The 20,933-nt window shown below is 35.7% G+C and overlaps 4 protein-coding genes across 4 annotated transcripts; 3 read left to right on the forward strand and 1 right to left on the reverse strand.

The window, feature by feature from the left end:
- Positions 1-517: 517 nt before the first annotated feature.
- LOC108210664 (V-type proton ATPase subunit d2) lies at positions 518-5,288 on the forward strand. The gene is made up of 10 exons (XM_017382045.2): positions 518-934; positions 1,324-1,444; positions 2,253-2,360; positions 2,436-2,538; positions 4,020-4,100; positions 4,213-4,298; positions 4,382-4,441; positions 4,516-4,564; positions 4,666-4,800; positions 4,930-5,288. The coding sequence occupies exons 1-10, from the start codon at positions 754-756 to the stop codon at positions 5,059-5,061; spliced, it is 1,056 nt and encodes a 351-aa protein (XP_017237534.1). The 5' UTR covers positions 518-753; the 3' UTR covers positions 5,062-5,288.
- Positions 5,289-6,799: 1,511 nt separating this feature from the next.
- LOC108213861 (probable leucine-rich repeat receptor-like protein kinase At1g35710) lies at positions 6,800-10,242 on the forward strand. Its single transcript, XM_017385648.2, has 2 exons — positions 6,800-9,520; positions 9,608-10,242. The coding sequence occupies exons 1-2, from the start codon at positions 7,105-7,107 to the stop codon at positions 10,027-10,029; spliced, it is 2,838 nt and encodes a 945-aa protein (XP_017241137.1). The 5' UTR covers positions 6,800-7,104; the 3' UTR covers positions 10,030-10,242.
- A 287-nt stretch (positions 10,243-10,529) lies between these two features.
- Positions 10,530-12,933, forward strand: LOC108215381 (uncharacterized). Its single transcript, XM_017387879.2, has one exon. The coding sequence runs from the start codon at positions 10,611-10,613 to the stop codon at positions 12,639-12,641; it is 2,031 nt and encodes a 676-aa protein (XP_017243368.1). The 5' UTR covers positions 10,530-10,610; the 3' UTR covers positions 12,642-12,933.
- A 5,864-nt stretch (positions 12,934-18,797) lies between these two features.
- LOC108211440 (AP2-like ethylene-responsive transcription factor At1g16060) lies at positions 18,798-20,704 on the reverse strand. The gene is made up of 6 exons (XM_017383043.2): positions 20,312-20,704; positions 20,181-20,189; positions 20,010-20,098; positions 19,838-19,911; positions 19,619-19,746; positions 18,798-19,497 (listed from the first exon to the last, which is right to left on the reverse strand). Exons 1-6 carry the CDS (start codon positions 20,622-20,624, stop codon positions 18,917-18,919), a joined length of 1,194 nt encoding a protein of 397 aa, XP_017238532.1. The 5' UTR covers positions 20,625-20,704; the 3' UTR covers positions 18,798-18,916.
- Between the last annotated feature and the right edge of the window lie 229 nt (positions 20,705-20,933).

Below are 20,933 nucleotides of genomic sequence, written 5' to 3' on the forward strand. Positions count from 1 at the left end.
AAAATTGGACATGGTGTTTGAGACTTTTTTTAAATACCGGAATTTATATTTCGCAATTTCAAAAAATTAGAAAAATAGAATAAATCTCGGGGGTGAGCGAGGGTCGAACCCAGGACCGAGACGACGAAGGATAAGCTCTTAGCATGATGATTGATGATTGTTTTTCAATATTTTTAAGTGTTAATTTATTTCAAGTAGAATTTCTTTCATTTTTTTCACACAAATAGAATTTCTATAAATATAAGAAAACTATAAGTTTGGGCATACATGTAAATATTAGATGATACTTTCTCATTATTAATATCATATATCCTATAATATCTTTTTGTACAATTATTTCATATTTTTTGTATTCAAAATAGTAAGTATATTAGCATATATAAGTTTATGGATGATTGATTTAATTTTAATTTATTATTATTTGATTAATTTAAAGGAATAATATTTTTAGAACTTTGTTTTTTTTCCATTTCAAGCAAACCATTACAAAAAAATAAACAAAATAATAATAATAATTAAACAAGTAGTACATGTGAATGCAAGTAACTACCCATCTGATGATGAAATGATGAATCAATCACTCACCCTTCCTCCTATCTCGAACTCGTGACCCTGCATTTTTATATCTCTTTCTTGATCCAATTATTATTATTACAAGGGTTTTGTGAGAGCCCGATCTCTCCACAATCCTCTTTAAGATCTAAATACTACACCTTCTCAATCACACACACTGACACACAGTGAGATATAACAATGTACGGATTCGAAGCACTAACCTTCAACATTCATGGAGGTTATCTAGAAGCGATCGTGAGAGGACACAGATCTGGATTGCTTACTGCTGCTGATTACAACAATTTGTGCCAGTGCGAAACCCTAGATGATATCAAGATGCATCTCTCCGCCACTGAGTACGGTCCTTATCTCCAGAACGGTTAGTTTTTTTTTTTTTTTTTTTAAAATTCTCCAAGTATTATGTTATTTGAGCTACTTACACACTTAATTGGCTGTGTTTCGATGTTAACTACACTTTGGATGTTGCTTACGATAATGAGTTGAATCGCATACAAAGATGATACGAGTTGATTCCCTCAGCATTGAGTATTAAATCACTGTATTTTGTTTGTTAGTGAAGATCGAAATCATCAGACATGTGTTGTGATTAATTGTGTTAAGCAGTACAGCTTTCCTTGCGTACCTATATGCTATGATACATGTATTTTGTTTTTTCAATTGCTGATATATATGAGATTTATAAGTTGGATTGTGAAAGAAGCTCGTTTCATGACTGTTTTTTATTTATTATTGTGTATGATTATACAGAACCGTCCCCATTGCATACTACTACCATTGTGGAGAAATGTACTCTCAAACTGGTGGATGAATACAAGCACATGTTGTGCCAAGCCACAGAGCCTTTGTCAACTTTCTTGGAGTACATCACGTATGTGTGGTTTTACCTCTTTTGGATATTGTTTTCTTATTTTCTTTATGAATTCTGAAGAGGAAGGTAGATCACTGTTACATAATAAGATATGCTATATTGAATTACAAATTTGTGGTAGCACTGAGCCACTGATACTTAAATCCTAGTGCAGGCTAGTTTTTTAATTAAATACGATAAATGAAACTAAGGCGTACAATATAACAAACTACAAAGTATATGAATGTCCAGCCTGTGCCTTTTCTTTTTTGTTGAATCGTCCAAGCCAAAAAACATCTGCCAGATAATCTGAATTTTGGCCCCATCTAGTATTGATTAATTCAGTAATTATACACTCATTGTCAAACGTACTTAGACTTTTGGAGTCCTCACAGTAATCAAGTTATGATGATAAAAATTTCAATTATTCCAGTTATATATGAAGTATGATTTTGAGTTTCATTCCCAAGAATAGAATGCTTTTATCATATATTATAAAACAGTTATTATATTAATTCTTATTCTATTTATATGGGTTTCCTAAACTTCCTCAATTACTGAGCCTTCCCCTAAGAACTTGGATGAAGCAGGCTTTTGTACATATTATTATCTTGGTTGCTAAGATATGTTTGAGCTGTTAGGCCGGGTATATATTTAGCTTACCGTGCTCATCACTTGATTTAAGATTATAAGAGTTAAGGCTTGAAACTTTAGACTGTAGGCTTTCTGTTACCTAGGAAGTTGGAAGAAAGAATAAATAACTTAAAAGATTAGCCGGAGGCTCGGAGCCTCAGAGTTTGCTCAGAATTAATAGTTTTTTTTAATCCAGATATGGCCACATGATCGACAATGTGGTGCTGATTGTCACTGGAACCTTGCATGAGAGAGATGTCCAAGAGCTGCTAGAGAAGTGCCATCCGTTGGGCATGTTTGACAGGTAACCTACCCACCATGATTTCTGATTCTTAAAAATTGTTGAAAAATTTATATTGTTTGCCTATCTTTCCTTCAGCATTGCAACACTAGCAGTAGCTCAAAATATGCGAGAACTTTATAGACTTGTGCTCGTCGACACCCCTTTAGCTCCGTACTTCTCCGAGTGCATAACATCTGAGGTACTGATCGGTAAACTTCCAATTTAAATAATTTTGTGCCTTTTGTATGAATTTAATGCTTCTTGACATCAAAACATGAGCAGATTTGTATATGTTCCGTATGGTATTTTTAGTTTGTAACTTCTCTGGAATACAAAATTAAATCAACCAGCATCCTTATTCTTAAAGGTTAAGAAATTATACGGCTTAATTAAATTGTAGACATTATTCAGTCATTATAGCCAAAATCAATTATACACAACCCCTTTTTCAATCGGCAAAGTCATAAGGGGGCATGTTCACTTGAGAAGTGATCCGAACATGACTTCCACACGTAGTTTGAAGTTCCCATACCATTGGGAGACCCCAACTTTTAATGTAGCTACATTGGTTCAGCTATGTTTCTGTATCAGAACCTTCTTGACTTGTGCCATTAGGCATATAAGTGACTGCAAAGGACTTTTTTTAATAGTTGAATTTTGTTTTTTACAAGGAAACTTTGATTCCATTTCCATACGTCCTTTCTATTCAGGAGTCTAATATGTGTTCGTATAAAAGGCTTTGTTGGAACTAAGGTCTATCAGATAGGATGTGAGTTGTATTGGTGTGATTATGTAATAGGTTCTTATGTTTATTTTGAAGAATGAACAAGCAAGCAGAATTAACACGAATTACACAAAAGTACACTGATAGTACAACTAAATTGAAATAGATAAAGTGGATGTCCGAGATCTAGCTCTCTCCCAGGAGTTTTAGAGAAAGACCCAACAATATTTTGATAAAAAAAAACCCCGAGCATCCCCTTTGCCTAATATTCGACACCCTTCTGTAAATTATCCTCTATTTCCCATTTTACTCCTTGACCCCATCTATTATGTTTATGTGAAATGTTTTCCACAGTTATGAAGCAGCTATTTGTCACTTTGCTTTTTGCATGTATATATGAAGATTCAATTAAAAGATAACTCCCTAAGTTACTTTTAATATTATCTATTTCAGGATTCAAAATTTTAATGTTAAACTTTTCATTTAGGAAAAGAAAATTTGGAAAACAGTTCACAAATATCATGAAATGGAGGGAGCAGTTCCAGTAATATCTCTATAATTATTTAAATACCAAAAATTATAATCATGAATTTCACAGCGCTTATTATTTGTAATTACATGGATCGGCTTTGCTAGCAATACTATTAAAGATATAAAAGAAAGTTATACATAAAAGTAAGGATTTGTAATGCTTCTATTTTAGAAGGCCTTCACTTTGAGATTGAAATTTAGGCCCCTAAATTGTAGGTTCGGCCCTGCATACCTATTACTGTGTTATCCTTTTTCTATGATTTGGGTAGCACTCTTCATTTTTATTATTTAGATTCTTTCTTCTGACCAGTAATAAGTGTTACTGTAGTTCTGTATCGATATTATTAGTGTTTTAGTGTATACATTGTTGCTTTCTTTACGATACTTTTTCTCAGGCAATATTTTTCCATAACCTGTATCTGCAGGACTTGGATGATATGAACATCGAAATTATGAGAAATACTCTGTACAAGGCATACCTTGAAGATTTCTACAGGTTTTGCCAGGTGAGGGATGATATGCGATTTTTACGTCTCTTCCCTCAGTTTTTTGTTAAATCTTCAAATTCAGATTTTCGTGCTAAACTTGTTTTGTGTGTGGCTGTGTGCTATGGAATAGAAATTAGGAGGTGCTACAGCAGAAATTATGTCTGACCTTCTTGCATTCGAGGCTGACAGGAGAGCTGTTAATATCACCATAAACAGGTGTTTTGGCTGTCATACTTGGCTATTTATTTTTCACTTTTCCGTTTCTTATAAGTCTAATATGGGTTCACTCTGTTCTATAGTATCGGCACTGAGCTTACTCGGGATGATAGGAGGAAATTGTACTCTAGCTTTGGCTTACTGTAAGTTCTCAACAGTGGGTCTAAAATTTACCCAGATCTTAAATCTATGTTTGACTTGTCTGCATTTTCCATAGTTACCCATATGGTCATGAAGAACTCGCTGTCTGTGAGGATATTGATCAGGTATGCCTGAATTGAGTTTCAATGTCATATCTCTTTGACTAATATCTTTCACTTGATGAGTGATATTTTACATTTGAGGGCTCCTCTCTTGCTTGTTGTAGGTTCGTGGTGTCATGGAAAAATATCCTCCTTATCAGTCTATTTTTGCCAAGTTGTCATATGGAGAGAGTCAGATGCTAGACAAAGCTTTCTATGAAGAGGAGGTGAAAAGACTCTGCTTATCATTTGAGCAACAGGTTTGTACGCTAATCTGTGTATGTTGTCAAGACAGTCATAAAAAGCTGAATACATTTCATGAATTTGAAAGCCTTTTATTTCTTGGAGTCTTGATTTATGGATATTTTTAAATTTTTTGTGCTTTGCAGTTCCACTATGCGGTATTTTTTGCATATATGAGGTTAAGGGAGCAAGAGATCAGAAACCTAATGTGGATATCTGAGTGTGTGGCTCAGAACCAGAAATCCAGGGTACATGACAGTGTCGTCTTCATATTTTAATTGTTCTATCAATATTTCTGAACCAACGTGAGGCATATTGTTTGCTGTAAATGTATTCCAAGGCAGTCTTTTGATAGTTGCAAGTTGCCAGAAACAAATTGTTCAACCTGCACTGTGGGCAGCTTTCTCAAATAAGCTTATTTATTTTATTATTTTTTATGAAAAAAATCTGTATTTTAGTATCTGTTGACTGTTATGCAGAGAGGAAATTAAGATTTCTTATTAAAGATTACTGTAAGTTTGAACACAAATTGCCCTGTGATGTATAAAAATAAATTTCCCAATAAATGTTGACTGAATTTCATATCTTAATTTTCAACTGACAAAATCTTGCGAGTGGAGTATTCTGTTGAATCATGGTGCTGTGAATTTCAGGTGTGATGTTGACTCTTGTGTTGTGTTTGGAGAGTAAAAAGGAAAATTATAAACAATATAATTCTCAAAGTCTGTCAGGTGTAGAAATAAAATTATCGTTTAGTTCCAGGTTGATAAGATATTAAGATTGTAGAATATTTGTGTCCTGAGTCCTGAGCTCGGGTCGATTTCCGGCGATCTTCATTGAAGAGGGACATGCAATATATCGTGTCCTGGGCTATGATGTTGATCTTGGGTGAAGATCAATATATAGCAAAACCCTGTTAGGAATCTCTAAAAAAGTACATCCTCACATTAGTGGGTACAAACAATATCCTAAGTTGACAAATAGGCCAAATGTGTAGAATCACAAAACATCAAAGGCAACCTCATATCTTTTTAGGAGACAAGTAATTGTCAAATATTTATCCTCACATTTATTAATACCTTCTTTCACACACTCAATGTCATCTATCTTAATACTGGCAGTTGCCAAAGCCAGGGTCAGAGCTCCTACAGGACTGGAATATAATTCTTTCTACATATTGAATTGGTCTTGCGCATGTATTCAGACGCAAGTCCTCGAGAGAATAAATGAGTTAGCGTAAATGAGTTAGCGTCGACATGTCTGAGTTTGTGTTGCAAGCAAATATGAGGGAGTATTTGATAAGACTGAAGTCTGAAACCAGTTATCTGCATCCTTTTCATTTAAATAAACTGCTTCATGATCTGTAGACGCTGAATATACGGAGTAGCAACCACTAGATTTCCATTTTAACACCTAACGACCCTCTCAACCAACTTATAGTTGTACTTTGCTTGCACAATTGTATATTTAGAGTGAATTAGTCTCAGCACAGGTAATCAGAGGTTCTTGAGAATATATGAGTTGGCGTTCCGCATGTGTGACATGCAGTGAGTATTTGTCAAACAAAGATTATTGGATCTAGGTCCTGGAGAATAATTGAGTTGACATTAGCAAGGTTATGTATATAACTATTAAAGCTACTATATTTAGCAAAAAAATAAACTATACAATACTGTAATACAAGCAACTAAGGGGTGTTTTGATTGAGATCAGCAATGGTAATCGGGAACGGGAATGCCCATTAAACCAAATAACTAATACAAACGAACATCAATACATGGGATTGAAGTTCCGATTCCCATTAACCAGACTCGTAACCATGAATCAAAGCACTCCCTAAACCAGTAAACCTCCCTAAGCCGTGAGTAATTGTAAAGCTCCTTGGTTGACCGGGTTTAGGGTGTGTGTGTGAAGGCAACTGCTTATCTTAGCTTGACTAGTTACCTGTCATCTTATTCAAATAAACTATTTTATGATGTGAAGCAATTCAAATATTCAGAGCAACAAAAACATTTGTATTTGGAAACCTTGGGACCCTCTTCGCCAACTTCTGATTAGATGTGTGTCTGGATCATGTGTTAAAATTTTCAATAAACCTGTTGCAAACTGCACAAGAAGACACCTACATGACTTCTATGCTAATGACATTTTTATACTACATACTTATAATAATGCAGCAACTAGACAAAGATATCTTCAATTACAAATTCATTCAACTTGTAAAAATGGTACAGCTGTATATAAGGCAGCCATTATCAGACTAAACTTGGGGGTTTTCAGCAATCTGAGCATGCATATCCCATTGCAGATATCACTAACGAATGTGCATGATGTCTTTCTCAGTTATTATTTCAGCACTAGTCTGCGCATTAGTGGCGAGTAGTATGGCCTCAGATATCAAATCCGCTAATCCTTCAGCAGAGGCGCGAGCTCTTCTGGAGAGTGGATGGTGGGGAAAATACAGTACCCCTGTAAATACCTATCAGAGTCACTGTACATGGCAAGGCATCATCTGCAATGGCGCAGGGAGCGTCACTAGTATAGATTTGAGTGGCCTCTATGTAGGACTTGAGCTTCGTAATCTCAACTTTTCATCTCTTACAAGCCTTGAGAGCCTAAATCTCCGGTCCTGTAGCCTCAATGGGAGCTCCCTCAGTTATCTAACTGGTACCCTTGCGAGACTCACCTATCTTGATCTCTCACAGAATCTTCTCACAGGTCAGCTACTAATTTCCTTGACTAATCTCACTCAGTTAACACGGCTTGACGTTTCTGATAATTATCTTAGTGGTTCTATCCCCTCGCAGATGGGATATTATCTCAAGAATCTTGCCTTTTTAGACCTTGGTCGAAACAATTTTGTTGGCCAAATTCCTTCATCTTTTGGATCATTGATCCGTTTGACACATCTTCATATTGATGGAAACGCGATTACAGGTCCAATTCCAACTACTTTGGTGCTTTTAAATGGTAGTTTGGCTAATTTAGACCTTGGAGACAATCAACTCAAAGGTCTCATCCCCTTCGAAATAGGAAACATGACTAAGTTGGTTAGTCTTGTTCTTAGGAGAAATAATCTCACCGGGCCAATCCCTGCAACATTAGGTTCCCTGGCAAAGCTTAACTACGTGGACATCAGTTCCAATCCATTCAATTGCACTTTACCATCAGAGCTAGGTAGTTTAAAAAGTCTTGGGGTGTTAAGGCTTAGTCGTAGTCTATTTTATGGTTCAGTCCCTCGGACTCTGGGTAATCTCACCAATCTGACACTTCTAGATCTTGCTTACAATCAGTTACAAGGCTTCATTCCTCCTGAACTAGGTAGCCTGAACAATATTGTAAGTTTGAGTTTAAATGGTAATAGGCTTTATGGTCCAATTCCTCCTTCTTTAGGTCGCTTATTAAAGGTAACATACTTGGAACTTGGAAGGAACAAGCTGAATGGATCGATTCCTCAAGCGCTTATGCAGTTAACAAAGTTAAAATTTTTAAGTCTCACAAGTAACAAGCTTGTTGGTGCAATTCCTCCCTCCATTGAGAATTTAAGCAGTCTGAACTTTCTTAACCTTTCCTCGAATCAGTTTGATGGTCTGTTACCGCCTGAAATTGGCATGCTTTCCAATCTCCGGACACTTATTTTACACACAAACCAACTTTCAGGATACATACCAGTTTTCAGATATTGTAACTTCCAATATCTAGACCTGTCCAAGAATCAGTTCAACGGAACTATACCAGATGCACTTGGATTGTGCAACTCTATGATTCACTTAGCTTTAGATAGTAACAAGTTGAGTGGATCCATACCTAAGAAACTTGAGAATTTGACGCAGTTGCAGTTTCTCAACCTCTCGTCAAATGAGCTATATGGCACAGTTCCTGCCTGTCTTTGCTACTTGTGCCAGGAATCCTCATTTGACTTCTCCCATAATGCTTTGGACTTTGTAAATACCTGTCAAAAGAATTTTACAAACATCCAAGGTAACAGTGAACTCGGAGAACACAAGAAGGGAAAGAAAAATCTGAAGACTCTCTACATTGTTCTTCCTATCTCTCTTTCCATCACATTCGCAGTGCTTGCTCTGGTATTAATTTGCTGGCGCAGGTTTGCGAGAAACCAAAGTGAGGGCCTTGACATGAAAAATGGAGATGTATTTTCAGTGTGGAATTTTGATGGAAACATTGCATACAAGGACATCATCAAAGCGACAAATGAATTTGATCTGAGATATTGCATTGGAACTGGTGGCTATGGCAGTGTATATGCAGCAAGGTTGCCAAATGGAAAAGTAGTTGCTGTCAAAAAACTTCACCGGATAGAAGCTGAGGACCAAGCTTTTGGCAAGAGTTTCAGGAATGAGGTGGAAGTATTATTGAATATAATGCATAAGAATATTGTGAAACTACATGGATTTTGCTTGCACAACCAATGCATGTTTTTAATCTATGAGTACATGGAAAACGGGAGCTTATTTTGTGCTTTGAGAGACGATGCTGAAGCCATCAAATTAGATTGGAATAAAAGGGTGGATATTGTTAAAGGGATAGCCATGGCATTATCATATATGCATCATGACTGTCCTCTGCCTCTGGTTCACCGCGATATATCAAGCAATAACATCTTGTTGAACTCCAAACTGGAGGCGTTTGTCGCTGACTTTGGAGCAGCAAGATTGCTGTGCCCTGATTCTTCCAATCAAACCATACTTGCAGGCACTTGTGGCTACATCGCTCCAGGTCAGCTCATGTTCTCTAATTTTTATATTTCTTACCAGATTATGTTATCGTCAAATTTGTAAAGTTATTAGCCCATCCATTCTGCAGAGCTTGCATACACCATGCAGATAAATGAAAAATGTGATGTATATAGCTTCGGGGTCGTGGCACTGGAAACTATGATGGGAAGGCATCCAGGAGAGCTTCTGTCAACTCTAGAGTCTTCCCAGCCTGCTCGGAGAAATATTTCACTAGAAGTGCTGGACTCGCGCCTTCCCCATCCGACAAATGAGCAAGAACAAGACATCCTTTTGGTTCTCAATCTAGCATCAGCTTGTCTGTCTTCAGACCAGAAGCTTAGGCCAACAATGCTAGCTGTATCTCGAGAGTTTTTAACAGCAAAAGGCCACAGTTCAGTTACCAGATTTGTTAAGAATACAGAGAATTCTCCGGGGCAGTGTGACAATTGGGAAAACATATGTAGTGAAAGTGTTGCAAGCAACGAATGTCTAATTTGTTTGGACGAATAAATTTTACAAAATATTTTAGCATCAGTCATGTGAAAGTCTCAGTTTTATCAAGTGTAAATAAGGAAGTGTCAGTGACTTTTTATCACTGTATAAAATAGCCCATATGTTAGCGCAAGTTACTTATTCGATGCCAGATCATATAATGGTGTAGCGTTGTTCTGAATTTTATTTGTAACCAGCTCATATGCAATGAAAATGTTAAGTATTGGTTCACTCACATTAACGATAATGAATTTCGCACATAAACTATTCAATTAAAATTAGTCATTTGTCTCTCGTCTTATTGGAGGAAAAAAATTTAGAAACAGAATTTGGGATACTTAACGTAATATACAAGTACAACTTTTTTCTTTTTAAAAAAATCATAGGAAAAAGAAACAAAATATTTGAGCATCAGTCATGTGAAAGTCTCAATTTTGCCGATGTATGCGCTCTTTGCACTAATCTTGGCTGCACAATTTTTTACTGCACAGTAAATTTATATCCAAAACTTACCACCCCTTCACAAGAAAGTACAGTAAACAAACAAGACTCAACTCATCATCTCTCCCGATCGATCTCTCTCGGTAAACAAAACCCTAATGGGCAAAACGATGATCAACCCTACCACCATCACCGCCGTGCTCCTCCACCTACTCCTCATCACCACCACAATCACTGCCGCCCCAATACTAGGCTTAGATTCATTCCTCTCCCAACAATCTCGTTTTGACCCAAGAGCCACCAATGATTCCTTCATCTCTCTCCCATCCTCCATCAAGAAATCACTCTCTCTCTCCTCTCTCCACCCACCATCTCTCTCCTCTCTTCTCTCTCTCAAACTCAACATCCCCATCTCAGTCAAGCTTGTGGGCCCCAATTTCCCGTCTTCATCCTCCAATCTCCTCTCCTCTTTCATCTCTGCTGCTGTTACTTCAGATAAGTTTCAGATCATAGCTCCATTTTCACATCAAAATCATCATCTCTCTATATCACATTCATTACATATAGATATAGCACATTCACCTTCTTCATTGTCTAGTCTTTTGTCAGATGCCCTTAAAAACGAAATCTTGAAAACCCCGGCTTCGTTAAGGTCTCAGTTGGTTTCGATAGATTATAAGATTGTCGATGATATTGTGAAGAAAGATTTCGAAAGACAGAAACCCCATGAAGGGGTTTACATATATTTGTTGAATTTAGGTGCCCAGACGAAGACTTATGCTTATAATTATGGGTATGGGGAGTCTTCGCCTGCGTTCACCAAGTGTTTGGGAAGTATCTGGACAGGGAAAGATAGGTACTTGTGGATTGATTTAGCTGCCGGACCTGTGGATTATGGTCCTGCTTTGTCCGGTGATGGGGTTTTACCTAGAGGAGAGTTTCATCCATTGGCAGCTTTACATGGAAGGCCCAAGTCACAGAAAGCATTGTTGGCTGACTTGGCCTCGCTAGTTTCGAGTGCTTATCAGGTACTTCTTGTGCCCTCTTTGAGAATTCCTGTTCCGTTTGAGAATACTTTACTTGTTCAGATTGTTCATATACATTCAAATAATAAGGATAGTCAAGGGCTCGATTTGAAGTTGATTGAGAGTACTTTTATGGATGAGGTTCGTGATGGTGGGTTGTTGTTAGGTGACCAGTCCTTGAAATTTAAGAATTATGATGTTAGTTTACACGAGTGTGCAATTTGTGCTTTTGCTGTATCACGGTCGACTACTGCTTATACTTCTAGGTACTTGTTTGATAATTATACTTTGATTGTTAGTGAGTATTTGGATTCGAAGCGATTGCACCAGATTTTGTCTGAGTCGGCAGAAGAAATGCAGAGGTTAGCAAAGCTTCCATTTGAGGATGATAATGGCAGGGTTCTTCCTGTATATGTTTTTGATTTGGACCTGAGTAACATTTTGTTGCTTGATCGGTATCATCAGTCTGTTGCATTTAAAGACATGGTGATTGCTGTTAGAACAAAGAACACCCAGACTGTGAGCGATTATAGTTGCAATGGTCGTCATGTGTTTACACAGACTCGAGAATTAGAGAGACCGCTTGTTGGTTCAATTTTGCAGAGTATGTGGGGACTGTCACCTACACATTTGTTGTGGAGCCCTAGGCACAATGCGACTTTGGTAGACTATACATGGAGTGTTGGGCAGACACCATTTGGGCCATTTTCTGAGACCACTTCACTATCTTTTGTACAGAAAGATGCAGCTAGAAGGAATGTTCTTCTCACTTCATTAAATTACAGCATCACGAGTGCCATTGATGTTATTGACTCGATAGCTGCACACGGTGGTGAAAGAAAGCTTCTTAAACAGAATCAACATGCTGAGTTTATACAGAGGTGGAACTTATTCAGGTACAAGCTGGATAAAGCAGTATCTGCATTATCACATTTTGACTTTGAGATGGCCTTGTATTTTGTAAAGTCTTCCGACCATGATCTCTATTCTATCCATTCTCTGGTTTATGGGGCTTCTCAAGAAGTGGAGGCTTCACTTGTTTGCTTCTCAGATCCACCAATTCCATGGGCGTCTCTTGCTACTCCTGCAGTGATATGTTTTGTTCTCATTTTTGCGTACACACAGAGGGAGAAATTATTCAGAAATAAAAGGAAGCAGTTTTGAAGCTTATGTACCAGAAGTTTGTAACTGTTGAAATCACATACCACCTGTATTTTCTGTACGAGAGAAAATCTCAAGGTCAGCAGCTAGCACTCAGAGAAATTAGTATAAACTAGCCTTCTCGACTTCTTGCTAATATGTTTTTATTTGATGTAAAGCTACTTTTGACTCCAAAACTTCCTCCGGTGAGCTCTCTTCTGAAATGTCTATTATCTTGCTTTGTAACTATGACAAGATGTAGACTTCTAAAAGTAAACTTTTTTGAATATTGATATATAAAACACGGTGCCATCAATACCGAGATCTTCTTTAAAGCCAAGTAGCAAACTAAAATTTGTTGATAGGAATTTCTGCAATGTGTTATATATGGTGGAAACGTAGTAAAACATAAATATGCTGCTATTGATTAAATCTTAGTTGTTTGTAGTGTTATTTTTTATATTTATTTTTTTGCATCTAATTCGAAACTTAGAAGAGTCTCCGTATGAATTAATATGTTCTCTGGCCATTTATTTTTTTAAGGCGATTGGTCGAGGCCCAATGATTGTCGGCAACGACATACTAGTAGCATTGTTTCTGCTAGAAGGTAAAAAACCGAGAATGAGTCATTTTTTTGCTGGAAGACAATGTATCCCCTCTGCATACACATCAAAAATTAGGCTTAATGCCTTGTGGCGGGAAAAACTGCTGGTGGTATGCTGCATAAATCGTTTGTCAGGGATCTGGCCCATATTTTAATATCTAATATAATGAGAACTGGTACCTTGAAGCTGAATAAAATTTGCTCACGAATCATGGTGGCAGCATATGAAATGTATTAGTTTGGCTGAAAGAATGAAATTTTTGGCATATATTTCTTTCTGCTCAAGGCTTTTATGATGAATGATGTGTTAATTTTTGGCATTTGGCTACATCTGTTTTATGTGATTGTCCTGTATTATATGTGAAACCATTTTTTATATAGAATATCACCTGTATTATATACTAGCAAAACTTATGATGGGATCTTCAGGTAGTCAGAAATTAGGATTAGTAAAATTTAATAGAAACACGGAGATACAACTAGAGGCATGTTACTCATCATTTAAGCATAATTAGATCCTGAAACAACACAGAACTATGAACATAATAAAAGAAACCAGAAAGTGCGCAACTTCCCAACCCATAAATCTTGTCTTTATGATGTAGGAAATTGTTAACTTTATAAAACTGGATTGGTTCTTTTAGTAAGTAATAGAAGGATCTGATATCAGGATGCAGTGATCCATGTGGGGCTCCCACGGTACCAATAGGCCATCCCTAGTGTATTTTTATGAACTCTTCTTTTAAGAATGTGCTCCAGGCTCTTTACTTCACTCTGTGAGTCTGTGTAATCATATGTTGTGTTGCTACTTGGTATTAATAATTTGCAGGAGAGGTTAAACCTCAAAGCAATATTTGCAACATGCCATGCTAATTGTGTCAACCAACTAATCTTTCTAAAATCTTTTATTCATTTGCCCCCTTGTCATGTTACCTAGGTCAATCAGCCAGTTCTCCAAAAATACTAAACTAAAAGTATTTCTCGTAAGGGTGGTGGGCTCATGATATGTCCACGAGCACAGCTAGAAAATCCGCAAATTCAAGGGATACTAACTCAACATTACTATTCAGGATTAAAAAAAATCCTTTCTCACAACATAAACAAATCCATCGTAATTTGTGATGTGAGAAGATGGATTTTTTTCTTCTTCTCATATATTCAAGATTCTAAGATTAGTATCTCTCTCCCTCCCTCTCCTCTCCCCCTCCTCTTCCTCCAACCCACATCACAAACGCATACACACAAACGACACAATTATAAGTGTCTTGCCGTGTGTTAGGAAGTGTCTCATCACTAGAGATGTTCAAAAAATCTGAAATCTGAAATCCGATCCGATCCGATCTGGAAAAAAATCTGAAAAACCCGATCCGAAAAAAACCCGGTCTGGCCCGGCTCGGTCCGAGGGCCTAAAACAGGCCTAGTATTTTCAAAAAAATCCGGATAAAATCCGGATTTTTAAAAAATCCGGGCTTTTTATAACTAAACCAGGCCTAGTATTTTTGGAAAAGTCCGGCCCGATCCGGCCCGATTTTTAAAAAAACCCGGCCCGATCTGGTTATAAAAAAATCCGGATTTTTTTGACCCGGTCTGGATCTGGCCCGAACAGATCTTTTGTGCATCTCTACTCATCACTGACCCATTGTTCTCTGGTCATACTTTTTGATTAAACTCGTGGGCTCCTTTCTCTCCAAAGGATCTCGAACTACTCATCGACATCTGCACTGATCATATTTGAAAACGACTCATTTTGAGTGAATTTACTCCACAAAATTATGGTGTACTTTTTCTAATTCACTATCTTAATTGTTTATGTGATCCGTTAATATGTGGATATGTTCATCAAATCTTAATATTATTCATAAAATATATATCTTTTGCATTTTGATATTTGTTTGCGTAAGAATAAACTCTTTGCAATCTCGACCAAATATAGTTTTTGATTTAGTGTTAATATGTAGTATTTTCAAGATATTAGATTCCGGGTAGAAGATGGTGGTTTGCGGTGGTGGTTGCGGTTGTATTATCTGACTAAATTTTTGGCATTGATTTATGATTTCAGTTTTACAGGATTGTATTTAATTTTCGGTTTTTAATTGTTTGCATTAAATTTTTAATTATTTTGGTTGAAATAGCGGCAAATTTTATCATGCAGTATTATTTCCTTTTATAATGATCGACTCATTTGTTTATATTTGAAATTTTGATATTAATTTTTTTAGTAATTGCTATAATAGATTTATTGATTGATGCTTTGATTCTAAGGACATTGTATAAAAATTTAAGTGCTTGTTTGGTATCATGCGAGAAGTGATTTCCTGCATAAACTTCAACTTCCCATCTTTTCTAAATACCGGGTAAGTACTATAAAATTGTTTGGTTGACAGGAAAATATACTTCCTGGATTGTTTGTTTTCTGGTATGTTTAACTTCTGATCTATTATATTTTAATAATCATAATATTTTTATTATAATTAAATGATAAATAATATTATTTGACAAAAATAATAATCATAAAAATTTATATAAATTTTTAAAATTACTCCAATCTTTTTGGGAATAAAAATAGTCCATACTGATAACCAAACAAAAAAATAATTAATACAATTTTTTTATTTTATATAAAATTGTATATAAAGTTGTTAAACTAATTAATTATTCAAACTTATTCGTGACTCTGTATTAGATTTTTATACTTTTAAAATTTTGACAAAAAAATATTATTAATACGTATTTTCTCAATATTTTTTTATTAAATTCAAAGAATATATTTTATATTCTTAATGAAGAAATATAATTCAACAATAATATTTTAAGTTAAATATGATGATGACAATAATAATAGTAATAATAATAATAATAATAATAATAATAATAATAATAATAATAATAATAATAATAATAATAATTTTTATATTTTTTTAAATTTAACTAATTATTATTATTATTATTATTATTATTTTAATATATTATTTTAGAGTGGTTTATGTCAATCATATAATACATATGAATTAAATCTATCGGAAGTGTGAGTCACAAATCTATCGGAAGTGTGAGTCACCGAGGGACTAGGGAAATTACTTCCTAGGTTTTATAGGTATTAGAACTTCCCAATTTTACTTCCAGTGTTTATGGTAAACCAAACAACTAGACTTCCAAGGTATTCTAACTTCCTGTCAACCAAACGACCACTAAGTTTCTTTAATTAGAATTTCTTTTATCATGTTAAAGTTGATTATTTTGTACAAATGGAAATTATTTGAATTTTTTTGAAAATGTTTTAATTCTCATTTAATCAATTAGTATGATTGTGCCTCTATTGATGACTAATTTTGTACCATTTATGGGTGACCATGATTGATGGCATATTATTGGCTTGTAAGAGGCAGTTATGTGCCACTTTGTTGGCTACAATTATGTGCCATTTTGTTGGCTTGTTAATAATTGTTATTATGTTATAGTTTCGGTATATTATTTTTTTCCTTTGTGTCTCACCAAAGATCCATCTTTGGTTGGGACTTTATTTATTTTCCTTTTTCACAACTCTTAATGATATACACACCATTTTATAATTATTTATTTATTGGATATATTATCCTTTATTTTTAATATATAATCAGTTATATATATGGACTTATATTCTCCTTGTTTCATTTGTTTATATTTTCAGGATGCTTGGAAGAAGACGGGTCTTTCTTTTCGGACATTAAAGTTTTATTATCTAAATTTCCCCGGTCATCTTGCATGTCCGATGGTTAGATGATAAACTTTCTTGAATGAAAGAATTATCTCGGTGAATCGCCGAATCATATCTGTTGAGATTCATTCTCATTTTCAAAAAATAATAATAATAATAATAATTTGCAGGAGCTGAAACCAGACCGATGCAAGCAAGATAGAAAACATAGAAATCTAATGTTGTGTTTGGTTGGGGTGAATGATTCCGGAAGAAATAGAATGAAAAATGAACTATATTATGGGCAGTTTTTAACAAATTTCATTCATTCTTCCATTCCATTCTTTACATTATGTGCTAAAGATCATACCTTCAATTTGAGATGGAATGCTCCATTCTCTCCTACCCCCTATTTCTTCTCAAATCTCATCATAGCAATTTTGCTCTCACTTACATTTATTCCAAAACTTCCCTATATCTCTATTAATTTCAAATTATTGTACTCATTCCATTCCATTCCATTCTCTCCAACCAAACACAACATAATTGTATGGTCGGGATACAAGGGGAAGCTGGAGTTTTAGGGTTCTTGATATAAATTGTGGTTAACTTAGTTTCATTGATATTGCTGAAATCTGGATAATTTTGAAGCCTTTTTTATTTTATTTTAGCAATTGACTATTATAGTGGTTGAATCATGCAATCTTTTTGACTGATAGTATCATTTGTATTCTATCCTTGGTATTTAGTAATCACTCACAGAGAGCCGTATAGCTGTATTTGGTTTCGTAAATTATGTAAAAAAAATACTGGAGCAAGAAATGCAGTTAGTTGTATTTAGCTGCGTGTGTGTTAGGTGGGGGTTGGCCCCCATAAAATTAGCTTAAACAACCTGTAACACGCGGAAGATGCAAACCTCATTCAGAGCCTGCTTCTAATTTTCCTTGCATCTCTTGACATTGAGATGAACATGCAAGTGGATAATTATCACGTTGAAAGTAAGACTTCTAATCCTCCATTTCCTCTGCTTGTAATGGACATATGCTAATCTAAACTAGAATTTATAGTCTCACAAATTTTACTTGATACATAATTTCATATAATTAGTTTTCTTGGCACTTACCTTCACATATTTTCTGATTGCATTTTTATCTCACTTTGAAGGGCAATAAAATTTGTTATGCTAATTTGAAATAAATACTACAACTTCTTTCTGTTTCCGGTTAAATAAAGAGTAAATTCTTTGCACCCGGTATCTTAGACTGCATTTTCAATTTGGTCTCACCTTATAAAATATGTCATGTCACCCCCATAAATTTCCGATCTCTCATATTTTCTCATGTTTTGCATCCCTCTCTGAACATTTTCCATTCAAATCTCCGTTAACAGATGACAGGGGTATATTTGAGATTACATAATTAATTTGATATTAGAGGAGTTTAGGGCTAATAATTATGTAATCTCAGCTATAGCCCTGCCATATGTTAACTTTAACAGAGATTTGGATGGAAGACGGTCAAAAGATGCAAAACGTAAGCGACCACAAAATTAGAGATACAACATGTTAGAAATTTGGGATGCAAACATGCCATATTTTATACCGGGACCAAATTAAAAAAAACACCTTAAAATACGGGGTGCAAAGTGGCATTTACTTTTAAATAGAAAGTTATCCACCAATTGCATCTGGCCACACAGAATTATATTGAGAACAGGTCACCTAGAATCGACATTCTTTGCCGAGATTTATCGTTTTAGAAAAATCGATCTGCCAAATTTTGGTTTTCGAATCATATTCAGACTTGATAGACATCAATCTCGTGGCAAGAAATATATATATGGATGATGCTTGTTCAGGTCATTAAGATGCATAGCAAGATTGATATCTTCTGATTTATGTATGTGCAGTGAAAGTTTCTTCCCAAATATATATATGAGATAGACTACACTTATAACCGTCTCCATAAATTTGACATCAAAATGAAGATTACCAGGTATCCTAATAATCATAACAAGCTTTATCTATAGCAATGTTCCTAGCAGGCTACTAAAGCTGAACTGCCCTTGAAACTCAAAACCATGATCATTAGTAGAGGATAACGAAAACGGGATATCGCCATTAATTCCATCATAAACTACCTCACCAAACTCATCGTCGCTGCTTATCTGTGGCTGATTTGCCGTTTCATCCACAACATTATTTTCTTCTTTATTGATAAGGGAGTTCTTCTCCACCAGTTCCTTGAAAATTGATGATTTGAGGAGTAGGCTGAGTGCTGTGGGAGAAGAAGATTTCTTGTTGAATGAAGTAAGAGAGTGACTTCTGGGGAGGGCCTCTTGCTGTTGCTCAGTTTTCATGTCATCTACGGCGAAAGCTTTGGCGTTGTAGAAGGAAGAGTGGCCTTCCTTGTTTGTATTGAAGTTATCGTATGTCACTGATTGCGGTTCAACGTTGATTTCTGGTACTTGAGGGATCCCTGGAGATGTAGCTCCTGGCTTCAACCATCTTATGTAAGTGCTCAGGTCAAAGTTTGTGACAGCATTGATCCCTCTGTATTCTATTGCTGCGATGTCGTAGGCACGAGCAGCCTCCTCTTGAGTACCTATAAACACATGAGGCTCTTGATCAGGCACAAAATAAACTATATTCATATCTTTAAAATTTGTTACTTTGCTCTTTTATTTTTTTTGATTAAATTATACTGCACAACAAGAGCAACTTACTGTAAGTTCCCAGGTAAAGGTACTTGTTTCCGAAAACTCTCCCAATTCTGGCCTCCCATCTTCCATTGTGATGGTGCCTTGCGACTCCTCTGTACTTGGATACTCCTCTAGAGAAGCCACTGCTCTTTCTGTAACAGAGAAAATCAATTTTTGTTATTTACGTACACAGGAGGATGCGTACTGATGTTATTTACAAATAATAATTGTTAAAAATTGCACCTTCTTAGCGAGGCTAGGTACTCCTCCTTCGTGACACCTTGCATAATCTGTAGCTCGCTCGCATATTCAAAGACCTTAAAAAGATTCAATTGTTGGTTAGATGTTTGACATGACTGGGTGCAGAAATATTCTGTGGTAGTTTGTTCACAAATCGAGTATATAGCTGACATACCGGGAAGTTAGTAAAGGTCGTGGTCCCCCAATACTTCAGTGCAGCCAAATCATATGCTCTCGCTGCAGATTCTTCTTCGTCATAAGCTCCTGGAATTTTAAAGAAGCTTGTTAGTTTCTATTGTAAATGATCCCAAACGTTTTAATTGAAAAATCTTAAAAAATAACTCACCAAGATAAACTGTCAGGCGCAACCATAGCGTTCCAAAGTGATGCAAATAAGACATGGGCAAAAAATTTATATTAGCAACAGAATTTAAACAGCCAAGTACCCGAAAAATGATCAATAAACAAAGAAATTACCTTGTTTCCCTTTCTTCTTCTGTGTTACGTTCCAAGAAAGTTTATCCCACAAGTGTGCTTCATATCTCCCTGTCCATCTATGCCTACTAACACCCCGAAATCTTGAACTTCTCTTAACAGTGGTAGGAGCAGGCGCAGAGGCTTGATCAGCTTGTTGTGGCTGTGGCTGTTGAGGAGCATCACTGCCACGAGCAATTGCAGCAGAGTCTCTTCTTCTTCTCTTGACAGGCTTCACGTCTTGGCCTTCCCCATCAGCCATGCTTAAACGTCTCCTTGAAGGTTTTTCTTCCCTCTTGATAAACATAGTTGCCATTTATCCTTTCTTTTGCTCTTGATATTTTCTCTATTGTCTTCGATTGTGTGCTTGGTTTTCCTATAACGTGTGCCTGTACTATATATAATTAGTCGCCTTCTGTTGGTTTTAATATCTTTTGTTTTTAGTTGTCACAACATAATGTTAGATGAGACATGAAAGGTCGATGAGCTCAATGTTCTTGAAGCATCTTAACAGTTTAAAAACAAATTTGGCATGTCCATTCTCTGTGTGCTAGCTGTAGAAACCTAAACCAAGTTATTTAACTGTTTCAGAATGTACAAATACAATTAAGTAAAATATTTTAGT

The sequence above is a fragment of the Daucus carota genome, chromosome 3, assembly GCF_001625215.2.
Source record: "Daucus carota subsp. sativus chromosome 3, DH1 v3.0, whole genome shotgun sequence".
NCBI classification, from domain to species: domain Eukaryota; kingdom Viridiplantae; phylum Streptophyta; class Magnoliopsida; order Apiales; family Apiaceae; genus Daucus; species Daucus carota.